At 35.8% G+C, this 19,106-nt stretch overlaps 1 protein-coding gene across 6 annotated transcripts in view; it reads left to right on the forward strand.

Moving 5' to 3' along the window:
* Positions 1–5,801, forward strand: part of LOC136027242 (GTPase-activating protein CdGAPr-like) — a 225,586-nt gene extending 219,785 nt beyond the window's left edge. For all 6 annotated transcript variants that reach the window (XM_065704310.1, XM_065704309.1, XM_065704308.1 and 3 more), the window contains one exon: positions 71–5,801. In XM_065704310.1, the coding sequence (XP_065560382.1) occupies positions 71–3,313 (3,243 nt within the window). In that variant the 3' untranslated portion in view covers positions 3,314–5,801. The remainder of the gene's footprint in view (positions 1–70) is intronic.
* The last annotated feature ends 13,305 nt before the right edge of the window (positions 5,802–19,106 follow it).

Here is a 19,106-nt window from a genome sequence, read left to right on the forward strand (position 1 = left end):
AGTCTGTGTAAGCGTTTGAAAGTGTTTAACTTAGAACAAAGCAATATACATATATTTATTTTTTTTAAAGGATCAAGTTACTACGCCAATAACAAGACAAGGGAGCCTGCCCCGACGGCGAAAACTTGGACCAGTTAAGAGTGCAGAATCCCTCAAGGTGTCGTGCTCAACATGCTCAAGTAGAAACTCAGAGTGTATTGAAAACCCTGCAGTTACAAGTCCACAAGCCGGCGATCTCATATTGGCTTCCGTGGTAACACAAGAAGATGATTCTCAGCCAGTGGAAATCAGAACCCATAACCGGAGTGCATCTCATGACTCATATTTTAATATCCTTTTTGAACCAGGGGAAATCAATCATCAGCCGCTGAATGAAGTGGATGAATCATTTGTGTTGAGTGATATGCAATTAGATAGCACCTTAAATTTAGATAATTCAGATATGAATATGATGTGTAGCGAAGAAATGATGAGGGATAAAAGTCAGGAGGAATCGTGTGTAGCCAGTGATCCAAAACGAACTAAAGTAGAGAAAGAGATAATAAGTGCCCATGTTGCTAGCGCTGTGAACCGGGCCGTGTCAGTGACGGGTCTTCAATGCGCTTTTAATCCAGTCTATGAAATCTCCGACAAAAAAAGCGGTGATAGTACACCTGAAAATACAGAGTTTCAAGTTGGGGATATTATAAGTGAAACAGTAGATCGCAGTGATTCTCTTGATAATATTTCTGTTCATGAGACAACGGAGCAAGAAACTGGAGTACCCATCTCAGAATGCAGTATTAGCTTACCAGTGACAGTTGATCAAAGTCTTGCCCTTCAGACGCGACCTCAAATTGCTGTGAATATTGACTATGAGAACATACTTAGTTCTGTTGACATAAGCGTGCCATATGAAAGTGTTGCTGACTCAGCTCCGCCCAGCTATAACGCTGTTATACATGATGAGTTTTATGAAAACATTTTGTATTCAAGCCAGGAGTCAAGCGGTCCTTATGATACTTCAGGATACGAACTGATAAAAAAGGAAAACGAGGAAAATGAAAACTATGAGCCACTCGTCAAAGAAGAAGTTCGATACGAAGTGCTACAAAGAGAAGATGAAACCTCGTATGAACAGTTGCTGGATAATCGTCCGTATGAATGTCTTACTTCCACTGAAGAGAGACCATACGAGACTTTTGGCACTGAACTTTCTGATACATACGAAAATGTTCAAAGTACATATGAAAACATTAATCATTCTGCTAATCAATTAGAATATGAAAATGTTGGAACTGAGCCTAACTTAACATATGAAAACTTACCGCCAGAGCCGGCTCCTAGAAACTCAGTTCCAAAAGATGTTCCATATGAGAATTGTAATGGGAATGCCCCGGAAGACAAGGTTGAAGACAGTGGTATCTCATACGAAAATATTTTAAAGGAGTCTGAATTGAAGGCTATTATCAAATCTTCAGTGACTGACAATAACTTGTACGAAGATATCTCCGTTTCAGATTTGCATCTTATGCCTTCGCCACCTTCTACAATTGAATCGGAAGAAGTTGTCTATCAGCAAGTTAAAGTGTTAAAAAGATCCATTGAAGAAGTTAATGAAATAATTCGTGAGCCATCCACCGAAAAAAGTACAATAAAGGACGCTTCTTCGATTATACAGAAAATTAAAACTCCGTCGAAAATATGCGCAACGGAGTCACCAAAATCTGCAGTTTCTGAACCAATTGAGCCAGTCAAAACCCCTCAGGATAACAAATCACTAGATAGGTCTACTTCTGTCACTGTTGAATTTCCAATACCTTGGAGAGCTAAGAAATCTAAGACAGATGTAAAACCAAAAGTTGTCTCCCAAGTTTCAAATCACCCTAGCCAATGTTCCACGCCAAAAACAAAAGAAATCCCTGATAGACCAAAGAAACTTGACCTTTCCAAGTTTGAAACTGCTGTAATAAAGGGTACTACGGTAACGCCATCTAAGATCAATATGAAAAGTCCGACACTTGCTAGCGCGATTTCTGAAACAGAACAGAAACTTCCGACGCCAAAATGTACTGAAGAAAAATCTTGCGGTCTTGTCCACTCTACAAGCAGTCTAGAAAAAGTACATGGACGAATGAGTCTAATTGAGTCTCCAGTCACCCCTAAACGCCCTTCTCTCTCCTTAGTACTGGAGCCACCAACGTCTGAAAGTAGGAATCGGTGCAGAACGGAATCAGAGCTAAATACTCATACGTCTCCTGCTCGTCGGCTTTCGTTTTTGGAGACAGACGAATCAAAGCGACGTGTTGAATCAGAAATAGGAAGGGATTTAATTCACGCGCGAAAGTTTAGAGATGAAATAGTGACGAGAAGGCATGAAGTGCCCCCAGCAACTGAATCGAAAGAGAACATCAATCCAAAAATTGACGCTAGACTTGTTGATGGTATTGTATGTGCAAGACCAGCATTGATAACCCCTGTTACTCGATATGAACGCAAGACGGATAAAAAAGCTAGTGTCAAGGATTTACTAAACCAGTTTGAGGGGGGAAAAGAGGTTGAAGATCTGGACAACAAGACAAAATCACTTGAAGGGGGAATAAGTCTAATACAAGGAACTGCCACAAACGATGAAATCGTAAGACCAAAAAGTGCTCCTAATGACGAATCACATCTTTTAAATAGTGACAATTTGTCTTTAACTGAACTAAACGACCGATTGATCGACGCGAAAGTCCTTGTCGACATGAACGACCCCAACACTCGTCAAAGAATCGAAAAATATAAAGAAGAAAGACGTTCTCAGCTCCGTGAAAAATTCAAGTCTGAAAGCTTTCGAGGAGAAAAAGATGACATGCTAATCCGATTGAAGCAAAAAGCGGGCAGTCCAACCCGAATTGAATGTCTAAGCCCTTTATCTACAGAACTTGAACTTTCTAGGAATAATCGCTCTATGCGCAGAAACTCGACTAAAAGTGATTTACAATCGTTTAAATCAGACTTGAAATTGGATACGAAAAACGATTCGATTTCCGAGCGAATAAATCGACTTGGGACACCTCCGCGAGTTGAAAGTGAGCTCATTGGTGATGATATTAACGTAAAAGAGCTTGTTGCAAACTGGACCAAGGAAAAGGAAAGTGAAATTATGAAACAAGAAGATAAAAAAGCACACTTAAAAAAAGAGGAAGTGAAACTGAGATCAATTGTAATTTCACCGACTGGGAGACTTCAGTCCGGAAGAGATATAATCAGGGATGTGGATAAGAATAGAATTAAAAATATGGCTGCGATTTTTGAGAAGGAGAAGTTATTGGCTACTACTTCCAAATAAGTTATTTGCTGCTAAACCTGTGATTGCTACAAAACTATTACCCATTTAATGTATCTAAATTGTTTTCGTTTTTTTTTTTTTGTTCATCTTTGAGTGCTGCTTACCTTACTACTAGTCAACTTGTATTTCTGCCTTTCTCTTCAATTCGTTTAACTTTTCCCTTTTTTATTTTTATAACCGTAAAAAAGCTATTATAAAAACTGTTTTCTGACTTCCTATAATACTCATGTTGAAATAACTTCGTCATAAAAAAATATAAATTAAGATTTTAAAGAAGTTGAACGTTTTTTACACAGGCATGGGGTTACTGAGTCACCGTCTAGAAGCGATATTGTACAACGTCATTGGCTTTTTGACGGTCATTAAGTTTGATTTTACGGATTTATCCTCTGAGACATAAGACCTCAACTTCTTTCCTCTTTTTCTTGGGTGCCCTGATAAGGCTGTTTTTCTGTGCCATAGCCATCTTTGAATGGACCATCCAGCAAATAGTACTCTCTCTTGATATATGTAACCTGACCTTGTCCTTGTATTTTCAAGGACCTTAAATTTATTCTTTGGGACTGAGATGTAGCGTACAGTCATAAGGAAAGCGTTAAACCGATTTTCACACGTAATTAAAACACCAAGCGTAAATGTACGGATATTATATCGGTTTCGCCAAGAGTCAAAATCTTGCTCCTTCTTGCTCATTAAAAGTAATAAAACCAAAGGAAAAGTTGTTATGGGGTTGTTATGATGCAGGTAGGGACACAGATAAAAGACAAGAAATGAATTTGGGATTGGGTATCGTCAAATCGTTCTGTGAAAGAGTGGCATGTGTATATGGATATGGTATCTCCAACAATGTCACGAGGGCGCACAAATTAATTTTGCGAAGAAAAGTGTTTTAAGACAAAATTTTTTGAAGCTATGGTGTTCATTCGAGTAGTTCGGATTCCTTTTGGTACACAGTGCCAAATCATGTGCAGTTGTCTTCTAAGAAATACTTGAACTTTTTTGTACCAGTCATGAGTAATTTCTACCTTTTATGAAGTAAGCGCCTACTTAAATGTGGCTATTGGACTAAAATCCGCTAGAGTATTCTTAAGGTACATGAATAGAATTTTGTTTGAGTAGTTGATTTTTTGGCACACTCTTGTCTTAAAAAGGGTCTCGATATGGATGAATGCTAGTTCCTTTTCATGTTGGATTAGGGGGGAAATTTCGTCTCACATGGTATCAAAGCCGTGATTAAGATGAATAAAATACTTCCTGTTTTTGCACAGATTTTTGTTCATTATTACATAAAAAGCCTACCTTTATTAAATCGCAAATTCCGTAGGATGTTTAGAAAAGAATTTTGCTTCCAGTTAGACAGATGCGCCATATTTCACACATCGACGTCGATTTGTCTTCCATAACATAATTTATTTTCTTCTGTTAGAACTTTGCTTCAAGAGCACAATAAAATGATTATGGTGTGTGATATCTCGATTTTGGATATGACCAAATGTGAAATACATTTGATTGAACGATTGTTGATGACTTTGTCTCGTATCTCAGACTTTTTTCGCTAAATACTCCGAGGATTACATGTGCCAGGTGTTGGCAGCCATTGCTCTGGCTTACTCCCTCCATATTGAAATCCCTTCTTTTTAATTGACAATTTTGATTAGGACTAAGAAGATGAATTAGTTCTTTCTCTTTACCCTTAGCTCTTTTTGGCCAGGGCCTTCTTTCGTAAATTAATCATTGATCTGCTGTTTTCGTATGATAAGGAGATAAATACCGTTAGAGGATTTTTGTTTTGCTAAAATTGATGAAAAAGGAATATAAAAAAAATTGATGAGTAAAGCAAAATTCTAATAAAAAAAAAACTCGTAAAAAGTAGGACAGTGGTCATCCTTATATGAAGATGCTTTTTTATTCTTTTGTTTAGGTTAATATGTCCCAAAAAAAAATAAATAAAAATATAAAATATTAGTACGAGTGAAACTAGGGATATACGTAAGCCAATCAAGAAAGAGAAAAGGGATAGAGGGTGGTCCCGAAGAAGAATAGTTGACCTCACATTAGTGGGCTAATGATCGTTTGCATCCTTATTTGGTATGTTACCTGTGCCCATCTAAAGAAAGGTGTACCCATCTGTTAAAAGATGTTGCTTTTTTTGCGAGTATGTTTGTGATATTATTGCATGCTTTGAACAAATTTTAATGGTTATAGCTATCAAAAATAATTTAAAATTAATATTGATAGATAAATATATATTGTTTATTTAAATTATTGTTGGTATTGCATTTTGATGTTTATACATTTAGTTATGATATTGGAGTTACATTCCTTTTTATTGTGTTTTAGCAGTAGCCATGACACTTTTTATATCTGTCACTAAGTCATTTTGATTTTTCTTGTTTGTACATATATATATGTAAATAGTACGCGTAATGTCATACTTATCAGAAATATGTACATATTTTTCATGATTTAAATACAGTATATGGTATTTTTTTTTTTTTTTTACATCGAATTTACTATAAGTCTAGGTTGTCATTGCATTGAGCGCGTCTCCGTTTGAATTGGTTATTTATCTGATAAGCTAGGTTAATTGTCATCGGTTGTTCCATTTACGCGTCGTACAGCTGATGTTCACAAAATGAAATGCGTCATACTTGTTCGAAGCCCATAAATAGTTTATTTATTATCCAAACCAAAAAAAAAGACAGTGTATTAAAAATAATTAAAAAAAATATGAAAATTAAGTAATATTCTTATGAATTAAGCCAAAAATGCAAGAAATAATCTGAGAAGCGGACAATAAGAATCGAAATTAAGAAAGGCATTTCAAAACAACGGATTACATACTGCTGTGTCCGTTCTACTATATTTGGGAAGAATATTTTTCTTTCCTTGACCAAAATGGCAGGTACAATCAGGGCCGTATCCATGATTCATTATTTTTTTGGTGGGGGGGGGGGGGGTACACAAAAATCTTCAAAAAACGCATCGGAAATTTGTTTATATGAATTTTTTCTACGTTTTCACGAGTTAGACAAACATTTCGGTGGGGGGGGGTCAAACTCCCACCCTGGGTACGGCCTTGAAAGCAAGCGAGGCATAGTGAATATAGTGATCATAGTGATCGCCAGTATTAACATGCGAAAATAAACCGGGAATAAAAATATAGTGGGTATGTTCCAAAAACTAGTATATAACTGCAAGGGCTCAAAATGACCTGATAATATTGACTAACCGGAGGGAAAAGACTATCGCATATTAGAATTGGATGGAAATTCACTGTTAAAACCAGTTAATCAAACTCGTTAATGTAATCAAGCAAGTTCAATTTCAGAAAAAGACTGACACTCTTTGTTAACATGTCCGACTAAGTTGGTTTAACGCTTGAATGTGCTTTGTAGGAGTAGTGTATGGATAAGGGCCCGGCCGGTATTATCGGGCCGATATGAGGGTCAGTATCATTATCAGATATCGGAAAAAGTACCGGTTATTGGCGGGTATATATTTATTTTGTTTGTGCAACTTGTCCAGAAGATGGCACTAGATTTCCTCGGGTACTTTTGCTTGCCCATTCCTTGGGGGTGGAGCCACCAGCTAAGTCTAACCACTTTGGAAAGAGTAGCTCAGGTGAGTCAAATGAAGTCAAAGTGTATTTGCTGTCAATACACACCCATGCAGCAATATTCTAAATGTAAATGGAGACTTCAAGAAATTACATCTTCTACCAAAGCAACTAAAAAGAATATTGGAAATCATACATTGTCGTTTAATTAAGTTCATTTGCACGGGTGAAAGATCCAAGATTTAATCGGTTGAAACCATGATATCCAGGCAGGGGTGCAGCTAAGGAGGAGAGGGGGGTGTTTTAATCTGGGGAGGTGGGAGTTCTAAGGTTTCGCCATCGCTTGTCAACTGTCAACACCTTAGAAAATTTATCTTGGAAATTTAGCTTGTGTGTCCGCATTTGTAGGCATACTAGACGATTTTGTCGACACATTCTTTAAATCCCTACTCAAAAGCTATAACTTTAGCCGCACTCTTGGATCCAGTGTGCCTAGCCTGGATTCGTTAGTAAGAGACCATGTCATATGAATGTAAAGTAAAAGTTTTCATATTAATATGTGAATGATTAAAATTCAAAGTCAAGCTATTGAGATTTGGGTTTTGAATAACCAATTTTGATAAATATCTTACGTTTCTTTCAGTCAGATTTTAACGTATTTATGTTTATGTGACTAAACCGGCTTTTTTGATTAAATATTTTTCTTGTTTGTCACTTCCGCAATTATCAACCATTTCGTTTGTGTGCTCAGAAGCTACTGATCAGAAAATGTAAAGAAAATCAGAAAAAAAAATCAAACGATTCTTGTAAATGGCCTAATATTTGGAATCCATAATGAATTATTGAGGCTGTTCTTTGGTTTGTAATAGAGCAGAAAGAGACACGTGAGTATGAATATGGGGAGAAAATGGGGAAGTTTAAACTTTAGGTAAGGTTTTTTTTTCCGGATGGGAATTATAACGGTATCGTATCAATACGCTAACGATATATTAGTCTCGGACTCCAAAAATCCATATCGGTCGGACCCTAGTGCGGATCAATCCGGTTCAGATTTTGGGTGACTAATAAGTAGAAATGTGCAATAACATATAAAATCAATGTATAACTCTTTTCATTCAGCAACATATAAACTCTTGTAAGGAAACATGACCAGAATGGTTCTCTTGTTAAAAGAAATGGGCAGGGGAAACAGTTCTTCTGGCCCTCATTTTAAAATTTGAGGAATTAAAATAAGGCTGCCATCAAGTCATTGGCCAATTGGAACAAAGCCAAGACAGGTAGTGTGAGTACGAGGTGGCAAAGTTGGCATTTAAATATCTTAATTAAGAGATGCATAATGAACTTTATCAAACCGGGATATATTGAACTCAAGCGCTCACAAACAATGTACGTGGTCGATTTAACAGGCGGGTTGCCTCTCAATTTCTCTTGGTTTTGAAACTAAGACGAGTGTGACACTTTTAAGGATGCAGCATTAAAAATCCAGAGGATTTTTGTTCTTTATTTGTGAAGCTGGCGGATGCAGTGTCATTGTAGCTGGTGACGAAACTCTTTACATTTATTTGGTTTTTCAAAATTTAATACACGTTTAGCAATGCATTCAGAAATTGTCATTTCACTCACGTCTTTATGTTTTGATGAAAACGGTCATTCAGTATTGTAAGTCCTCACTGGATTCACGTCTGTTCCTAAAGCGCAAATCAACTTGTCACCATTTTTAGTGCATCCACATTTTTCTGTCTGGACTTTTTTTTACTTTTTGTTTGTTCTTGGTAGTATTTTCTTAAATAAGAGTAATCATCTTGCCTAGTTAACTGCGTAATAATCATTTAGCTCCGTAAATGCGTTTGTGCTACTGAACATGATCTATAATTGTAAGGATGACACACCCCGAACGACTAATAAAGGCAAAATGTGTTCGGAGAATGTTGCTGTAGTCTGCCTATTATCGTTTGTAGAGCTTTTTCACCGAACTAGAATTTTGTTCTTCCTATCTGTTTTCATTTGTTTTGTTTTTTTCTCATCCTTAATGTTTATTTTTTGTGTTTATGAGTAATATTTTATATTTTTGTGTTATTTTTTTTTAACTGAAGTGGGTCAATTTAGTAAATAAGTCACTTGGTGACCTGTCATAAGTTGCCCAACCCTGATATGGAGTTAGATTCATAGCACCACCTCCATAAGCTAAATCTTTACTTAGCATGAAAACGCACAAATTGATACAATTTTATGCATTGAATTCGACCCTTGTTTGTTTGTTAATTTTATTTTGATCCTCAATCTTATAAACATTGAATACGTAGAATTCAGTATAAAGTCAAGCAAAAAAAATTTTAGAATCTACGAAGCTGTGCTCGTGGGTGCCATTAGATTTCTAATCCAAATTGAATGCATCAAAATAAATATTCTAAATAGCAATGGTACTCTAACTCTTCAATTACTATTCAATTAAACAGCTTTTATCACTTATAGTAAGGCAAGTACGTTGAGTTTTATTTTGGGGTGAGGAATTAGCTTATAAACACGTGAACTATATTTGAAATATAGATAAAATGGCCAAATAATGAGATTTCAGGGAGGCAAAGGTCCAAATACCCCGTCCTCTGGATACCCGCCTCCTCATAAGTATACATAGCTAGAGGTGCCGCGCATTCAAAATCAAGAGTAAATGACACTGGGCACAGCCGGTGACAAATAGATATTCCAAGTTATATTGCTACCAGTTTGCAACTAGAGCTTCAATAATAAGATTTTGGCTCTGATAACCGCAGCTTTGGTTTAAAACCAAAGTATTCCATGTCAAAATGACAGCGTTCAAGATTAGATTTTTCTTCCTTAGTTGTAATTTTATAGACCTTTTGAACCATGTTATGGATACTTAATAAAAGTTTTTCGAAAACAATACTGAGCGATAAGTATAAGTTTATAAGTATAAGTTTGAAAGTTTTTGGAAGTATTGAAAATAGTCTGTCTAAAGATTAAAATTGTAATTAGCAAACCTTAAAACATAGACAACATTTTCGTTGGAAAAATCCGCTGATAGTTTTCCTTTACTTCTTCGACGAAAATGTAAAATCCGGACAAACCAGAAAACTAAATAAATAGCAGCTAATTGTAGTATTTGAGTACCCGCAACACTTCAAAGTACTACCCCCCCCCCCTTCTCATAGTAAACAGTTTCTACTTATGATTTATTTTTGGCTTTTAAATGATCGAACAACCCGCAATGAAATATGCATTTGATAACATAATTTAGGGACCAAGGGTAGCCATTGAGGAGGAGAGGCTGTGCTTAAATAATTCTTATTGGAAGGCAATACTCTGAGTTGGAGTGATAGTTGTGGATGGTGTACTAAACGACCGATAGTACTAGTTATAAAATTGTAGCAGTGTAGTATTATTAGCAGTAGTTTTGGTAGGTGTTATACTTAATAGCTGACTTCATAGTTTGATTTGGTGCCATGGATGCCACAGGGGGATGCTAAAAGGGTCATTGGGGACAGCCTAGGTCTTTTTTCCTAAAAAATAGTACGAAAGCTCAATAACTATGGATAAAATGTGTTGCTTAGTCTATGGGCCTGATCTTCAAAAGGGTTGAAATTTTGATTTCTGCGTCTCCTCCCCAAAGGCTAAATAGGAAGGAAACGACGAACAACCTTGTTCATGTTTGTAGGCTCCACTTTCTACGATGTTTTTTAAGGTTGTGGAGTTGCATACAAACCTGTCATAAGGCATAAAAATCTGTCGTGTATCAATTTTTGGTTGCATTAATACCCGGGCCACATGGTAGTAACGCTTGTCGACAAAATTGAAATTACACACTACAACGCCAATTATTTTTCTCATTCGTAATTTCTCTTTTTAAACATTGTTCAAGAATAAAATTTCTGATTGGCCAATCAAAAGTTAAAGCGTAATTTATTGAAACTTGAAAAGATGGAAATTTGGAATGGCAGTTTTAGCATCAATTACAGGGATCTAAAAATATATTTTATTAGTAGAGAATATTTGGGAACAAATTAATGTTGCTACAAGCTTTCGAAACCAATTTTTTGCCATTTTAATTTTCCGCTTGTGAAATACAAGTGGCACATTAAGATCGAGAAAAACTTATGCCAGTCATAAAACTTAGCTTTTTATCGACAGGTTTGACTATGGTGTTACTCGAAAATATTTGTACTATCTAAGCTCGCTCGGCGCTAACTAGCTTATTTAAATAGTTATTATTAGATGGGGCGTATTGTAATTAAGAAGAGAAAAGCGCTGGAGGCAAATATTCCGTTAAGTTTCTTCCTTTTTTTCTCATTTAGAGAAAACAACTTTGAAAAAAATTGTTTTATTAGGACACATTGTCGGAAATTTATTATTTAAAACTCTTCCAATGTTTTAAACAAATTAGATTATATATTCCGGCATTGAATAATATAAAGTTGTGTTTCCTGACTGTCCTGAGCAATGCAACGGATGTGTGACATTAGCCTGAAATCTTTGACGAGTGTGATTTTTATAGAATTTTGGATTTTCGTCTAAAGTTAGGTTTGTCTCCCTTTTGTATCTGAATGACCAACTTTTAGACAAAAAGCCCTCAAACTTTTACTAATTTCGTCCGTTCTGTAGGATGACAGCTGAACAAATAATAATAATAATAAAAAAATGAAAGCATTTAATCTACAAAGCCGTCGATTACAACGGTCATAGTATGAAAAAATAGATTTAAAATTAATCAATTTTAATGCTACAAGTTTAAACCTATTAGCCACAGAAGATTTGTATATTTTAGAAAGAAAAGAGAAAACACAACAAAAAGGGATGTTTGATGAATAAGCGAATCTTAACGGATCTGCACCGCCAAATTCACAAAATATGAGAACAATACCTCGGAGGTATCAAGCCCCTATCTACAAAAATGTGAATTTCAAAAGCATCTATCATGGATCAAGAGTGGTTGTTTGTTTTGATTGGTCCTTTTTCCCTGGGACGATCGTGCTTTAGATTGGTATATAATGCCTAAGAGATTTGCTCATTCGAGTGGAAATCAAAAGTTTATGTATTCGTGTTAAGTAACTAATTGTAATAGTTTTATAATAAGTTAAGCTTAAAACGAATATTAATTACTATGAATGAAGCCCATACGATCAGAAATTAAAATAAATAATCCCGTAAAACTTAAAAGAACATAAATTGTCACGAATAAGAGGGGGGATTCCTCCTTGTCAAACCTCATGCTATACTGTTGTAAATCCACGAGTGATGAATGAAATACACGGATAACGAATACAGATTTGTTGAAAGTAGAACTATATTTAAAACTTGATTGTATGTATAATTAGAAAACTATTCAATTGATATTTCTATATAAGATTCCAAGGAAATGTTTACAAGTCACGGCTTACACGCTTGTGAGACCTTAGAAAAAGCTTAGGAACTGAAGTGAAATACTCATCCTGCGCTGAAGGTTACCATCAGGAAGAAGAAGTATCACAAAAAAAAACACTGAATTTCTTCTAGCTGGCTATCGCTAATTTCGTATCCAGGGTTCTGTGCAAACCTAGTACAATATGCTAAATGGATGTATTAGTGCAGGTGCTTTCTAACTACGGGTACTCTTGTGATTGACAATTTATTCTGTCTTGGGTTCTGTGTGCAGTGGTGAATCCTGGGGGGAACCCCAGCCCCTCCAAGACTTTTTTGACACCCTCATTCCTTCTTTTTTCTGTTTTTATTCCTTTTTAAGAATATTAGCAGCACAACAGCAACAAAGGATAATTGAAAAGTCTGATATATATTGTGGTTAATTACCTGTGACAGACTCATAGACTGTTGCTCAAATTTGGAAAATCTGAGGCTATAAGTATATATTTTCCGTTGAAGTTGGAAGTTTGAGGGGAATTTTAGCTGCAGAAGTGTTCCAGGGTACTGCAGTCAGTATACAGTCCTGTCATCTATCAACAAGGGCTCCTCAGTCAATTTAAGCTGGATAGGGAGCACTGCGGACAGCCCTTTTCTTCAGCTTATTATTAACATTGCTACCATAATCATCATTGTGTATATAAATATGAAATGCAGTCTGCAAGGACAGTTGCCTATATTCAAGAACAATAGCCTAGCAAATTGAGTATACCTAATAACCTAATCTAATTGGTCGAACATAGGCTAAGGTTTGTTGTTCATATATTTTGATTAGTTTCAAACAGTTCGTGGTAACGAACTGTAGTAAGGAGCGACCCGGCTCAATAGTAACCAAAACTCTAAAAAATGGAATTTTGATACCAATAGCTACATCAAAAGAATCGCATTTTAATGCTGGTTTTAAATATATAAGTTTCATCAAGTTTAGTCTTACCCATCAAAAGTTACGAGCCTGAGAAAATTTGCGTTATTTTAGAAAATAGGGGGAAACGCCCCCTAAAAGTCATAGAATCTTAACGAAAATCACACCATCTGATTCAGCGTATCAGAGAACCCTACTGTAGAAGTTTCGAGCTCCTATCTACAAAAATGTGGAATTTTGCATTTTTTGCCAGAAGGCAGATCACGGATGCGTGTTTATTTGTTTTTTTGTTTTTTTGTTTTTTTGTTTTTTTTTTCTTTTCCCCAGGGGTGATCGTATCGACCCAGTTGTCCTAGAATGTTGCAAGAGGGCTCATTCTAACGGAAATGAAAAGTTCTAGTGCCCTTTTTAAGTGACCAAAAAAATTGGAGGGCACCTAGGCCCCCTCCCACGCTAATTATTTTCCCAAAGTCAACGGATCAAAATTCTGAGATAGCCATTTTATTCAGCGGAGTCAAAAAACCTTATAACTATGTCTTTGGGGACGACTTACTCCCCCACAGTCCCCGTGGGAGGGGCAACAAGTTACAAACTTTGACCTGTGCTTACATATAGTAATGGTTATTGGGAAGTATACAGGCGTTTTCAGGAGGATTTTTTTGGTTTGGGGGAGGGGTTGAGAAGAGGGGGATATGCTGGGGGAACTTTCCTTCGAGAATTTGTAATGGGAGAAGAAAATTTCCATGAAGGGAGAGCAGGATTTACTAGCATTATTAAAAAAAAAAACAATTAAAAAATAAAAGTGAAAAAGCTTTTTCAGCTGGAAGTAAGGAACAGCAATAAAACTTAAAACAAACAGAAATTATTACCCATATGAGGGGCTCACCTCCTTCTAATACCTCGCTCTTTACGCTAAAGTATTTTCGGTAATTTCAACTACTTATTCTACGGCTTTTGTGATTCAGGGGGTCATTCTTAATGAATTGGGATAAAATTTAAGCTTTCGTGTAAAGAGCGAGGTACTGACGATGGGGCGAATCCCCTCATATATGTAATAAAAACATGAGAATACAAAAGTTCTTTACGTAAGCTAATTTATAAGTTACGTAAATCTTTTACCAATAAAAAGATTCGTAAAAAATTAAAAGTTCTAGTTGCCTTTTTAATTAACCAAAAAATCGGGGGGCAACTAGGCTTCGTCCCCCGCTCTTTTTTTCTCAAAATCATTCGATCAAAATTATGAGAAAGCCATTGAGCCAAAAAAAAAATATGCAAATTTCGTTTTGATCATTCCTCTGCGGAGAGCCAAAATCAAAACATGCATTGATTCAAAAACGTTCAGAAATTAAATAAAAAAAACAAGTTTTTTCAACTGAAAGTAAGGAGTGACATCAAAACTTAAAACGCACAGAAATTACTTCGTATATGAAAGAGGCTGCTTCCTCATCAACGCTTCGCTCTTTACGCTAAAGTTTTTTACTGTTTTAGAAAGAAGAATTGAGAGAAAGAGTCAAACTTTAGCGTAAAGAGCGGGGCGTTGATGAGGAAGCAGCCTCTTTCATATACGAAGTAATTTCTGTGCGTTTTAAGTTTTGATGTCACTCCTTACTTTCAGTTGAAAAAACTTGTTTTTTTTATTTAATTATTATCAAGAGTACTGATTTACCATTCATTCGCGAAGGATCTAATCCGTCAACTCGTTTGACCAGTTTTGAGTGAAGTAAGCGTGACCAATAGCATAGCGGAGCAAGTGGGGCTTATGTCCGTTTAATGTGATTTAACCTTGGCAGCTATTATTGTGTTATTACAGTTAAGGATAATGTCAGTCACTCAGATTACTCTGGAGAAAGCCCTTAAGGACTTGTCTTCGATACTTGAAGCTCGGCTTGTGGCCATTTCTGCATCGCAATCAGAGATTAAAGGTCAGTTACCTGCACAATTCTCTGAAATGAAGTCTGAAATTCAGTTGCTGAGTTCGAAGCTCTCAGAAAAGGACAAACTAATCCCTGAACTGAACTCGAGGATTGAACAACAGGAACAACGATTACTGGAACTAGAAGTTAAAGACCGTAAGCTTAATGTTGTTGTGATGGTTTAAGAAAAGAAAAAAATGGCGAAACCCTTGAGCAAAATCTTCAGGATTTATTCAGAAGTTCTCTAGAGATTAAAGACAATATTCAGATTACTAGATCATTCAGAGTCAAGCAAAACAAAGCAATGTTTCTGTTCGTGGGAATACCAAGAAACCTAGTTTACCGCCTGTTGTCTTCTCTTGCAGCAAGGATTCGGAGATTCTTACTATCATGAAATCAGTGGGTAAACTAAAAGGTTCAGCACTGCATATTTGCGCTGATTTGCCACCCACCCTAAATGCAATTAGAGCCCAGCTGCTTGCCAAAGCTAAGGCTTTAAATGACGAAAAAAAAAATACACGTGTGTACGTATAAGGCAAATTGGCGCTGTTCTTAAGTTGGAGTATCGCAACGCATCAAATGAGCAGTGGTCGGACATTGATGACAGTGACTAATCTAATTATCATTGTGCGGGCTGCCGAAGGTTTTGTTTTGTTTTGCTTTTAAGATTGCCCAACGTTTCACTTTGTTTCTCACGAGGCTTATTTTCTTTTTTGTCTTACTTTCGTATTTTAGTTTATTTTTAAAACATAAGTTCAAAAATCATATGTGCTTTTTAGTTATTATCAGTACTCAGTAGACTGGAGATCAAATATTCCTGGTTTTGCGGTTCAGCTGCCCATGGCGGGATACAATAATGGTAAGTTTATATGATTGACAATCATTTGGACGTGCCGGGGAGTGACAGATTGATGTCTTTTGAGACAAGGCCACTTAATTTTGCTTCTTTTAGCGAACCTTTTAGTATTTTTGATAATGAAAATGATAATTCAGTTGTAAACAATTCTCCATCAGCTTGTTATTCATGTTTGCATGATTTTGCTAATACACTGATCCCGAATGATGTGAGAATTGGATTTTTGAACACCCAAGGTCTTCTGAGTAGTATGAATGAAATAATTACTTTACTCCCTTCAAAGTCTGTTAGTATTCTTGGTGTTTGCGAATCTTTTTTGAATGAAATAACTGTACCGAATGTTGAAGTTACGTTTTTACAGCAAAAAATCGGTCGACTAACAGTAAGGGGGTTCGAGATTTTTTATTAAAGAGGAAATTTCATTTCACTGTCTTTCTGATATAGAGCGACTTAGCACAGAAATGCCTTGTGAAATTATTGCAATTGAATTTAAATTAGGGCTACAAACTGTACAAGCATGTGTTGTATATAGACCACCTTCGTCATCTGTTAATGATTTCCTAGCGATTTTTGAAAAGTTATGACCTAATGGAATATGAAAATGATACACCTACATCTAATTTCCTTTCCCTTTTATTTTCAAGGTTTCTTTCCCCTGTGTGTAATATTCCCAGTTGTGACTGCTTCTTCAGCAAAATTAATTGACACCATTTTTCTTACGAGATCAGTTACGTCATCGAAAGTGGTATTGACCGATTTTTCTGACCATTTTTTAATTTTAGCTGATATAAATTACGCGGTACGGTCAGCTAAGTTTATTGAAACAACACGACACATAGTTAATAAATCGAATTTAGCTAACTTAATGCTATTCTATCTTCTAATGATTGCTCTAATTTTCTAAATTGCGATAATGTGGATGTTGTTACAGAATCTTTTTTAGAAAAATTGCGCCTGGCTCTTGATGATAGTTGCCCTGAGGTTAAAATTCGTAGAAATAAATATAATACCCCGAAGCAACCGTGGATAACACCAGGTCTACTCAAATCTATCCGGGTAAAAAATGAGTTGTTTAAGTTATTTTTGACGGCCCATCTGAATCAAATAAAACCCAATTTAAGAAGTATAAGAATTGTCTAACTAAAATATTTCGCGTAGCTAAGAAAAGATATTATTTTGAGGCATTTCGGGATGCTTTAAATTCACCTAAGAAGACTTGGTAACTAATTAATTGGTCATTCTTGGTCAAAACCTCCCTTCAAAGAATCCTATAGAGGTACATAATTTAGCTGGACAAATTATAAAAGGCGATGTTCGTGTGGCGGATTGCCTTAATGATCACTTTGCTTCAATTGGAGAGGTTGTGACTTAAAAAATTGGAGAAAGGAAATTCTTATAGTAATGATAGATTTATAAAGTATTTACCGAGTTCATCAGATATATCAATATTTTTGACTCCTGTAACGGAAGGTGAACTGTTGAATATATGTCTATTAATGAAGAAGGGTGATTCTCAAGGACTTGACGGATCTTCGACTAATATTGTCAAGTCTATTATGCCTAGTATTAGTAGAATTATGGTTCATTTGATTAACCTTGCATTTTCAACAGGAATGTTCCCAAGTTTTTTTAAAAGTGCTAAGATAATTCCATTGCATAAAGGGGGGATTCTGCAAGCCCATCTAATTACAGGCCAATATCCATATTATCTGGTTTTTCTAAAGTAATTGAAAGGTGTTTTTACAATAGAGTGTATAAGTTATTGGAATCGCGGCAATTTTTCAGTAAGTTTCAGTTTGGTTTTCGGAAAGAACATTCTACCCAGCATGCAGTTCTTGCCATGCTGCAGTATATCCATGAATGTTTAGATAAAGGGCTTCTTCCTACGACGCTGTTCTTGGATTTAGGAAAAGCTTTCGACACAATTTGTCATAAAATATTGCTGTATAAGTTAGATAATTGTGGTATTATATTGTCTGCTATATTGTCTGTGTGTGCTTTTCAGCAGAAAAAAAAACAAAAAAAAAACGAACCAACTATTATGAAAATAACAACCCTTTTTGTTGGTTCTTCGATAGTTCTTAATTTTTTCCAGAAAAGAGCTTTGAGCTTTGTTGTAGTTTGAGCTGCTAGTTTCGCTGACTGTATATAAAAAAATAAACTATAGGGGAAATATTATTTGATCCCACTTTCTAGAGCCAAAATCAAAGAGAGTTGAGATGTTAAGGCCACTTTCTACGGATGAAGGATAATAGGTTACGAAAATTCCGCTTTTTGACTATTTCACCTAGGGCAAATGAAAATCAGGACTTCCTCACAAGGGATGGGAAAAGGTCATAAGAAAGAATCTAAAGGTAATTAGAAACTTAAAGAAGAGAGCAAGGAGTGAAGTTTAAAGATAGTTTCGTGAAAGATGAGGGTACACCCCTACGTTGCCCTCAGGTGACTTGGTGCTATGATGAGTCGTTAGTACTAGTAATAACAGCGTTGCATGATTAAATTTCTGAATTTGGATTTATTTACATCGTTACAGTAATTTGTATCATTAAATGCTCGTGACCACGTTTTTTTCCTTTTCTCTAAGACAGGTGCACCAAGAAACACCTATTTTCCAATGCTAAGGGCAAAATTTACAAAGGTTAGCATTACATGGCACCAGTGTAATCCTGTATACGGTATGCTAAGGAATGGTTAGCACTTATTTGCTTAAACGTGTTTCTAGTGTATCCCAGATTCGATCCAAAAACAGTGCAATTTAGGACAATCCAACAGTAAATTTAATCTACATTCACAGTATTTATATTCGATCTTCAGAGGCAGAGAGAGAGAGGGGGAGGAGGGTATTTCCAGATATTTTGAACTGGTAGGATGGGATCTAAACAGAAAAAATGTGTTTTTGATTGACTTCTTTTCATTTTTTTAAGCAGGAATGTGTGTTGAGGCGAAACCTTTTGTATTCTTGAAGATATGGGACTACTGAATGGGGCTTGCAGCTGTCCGGAGGAAATTACGTGCATCTCAGATTTTAATACTTCAAACTTACTGAGATGACGATACTTTTTTTTTATTTTCACTTGGAAAGAAAATTGATTAGAAAACCATATATTCATTCACCGATTATAAATTATTGCTTCATCAAACTAAAGCACAATGAATATCCCATTAATTTGCTGGTATCTATTATAGATAAAAGG

Source organism: Artemia franciscana, chromosome 5 (genome assembly GCF_032884065.1).
Source record: "Artemia franciscana chromosome 5, ASM3288406v1, whole genome shotgun sequence".
Lineage (NCBI taxonomy): Eukaryota > Metazoa > Arthropoda > Branchiopoda > Anostraca > Artemiidae > Artemia > Artemia franciscana.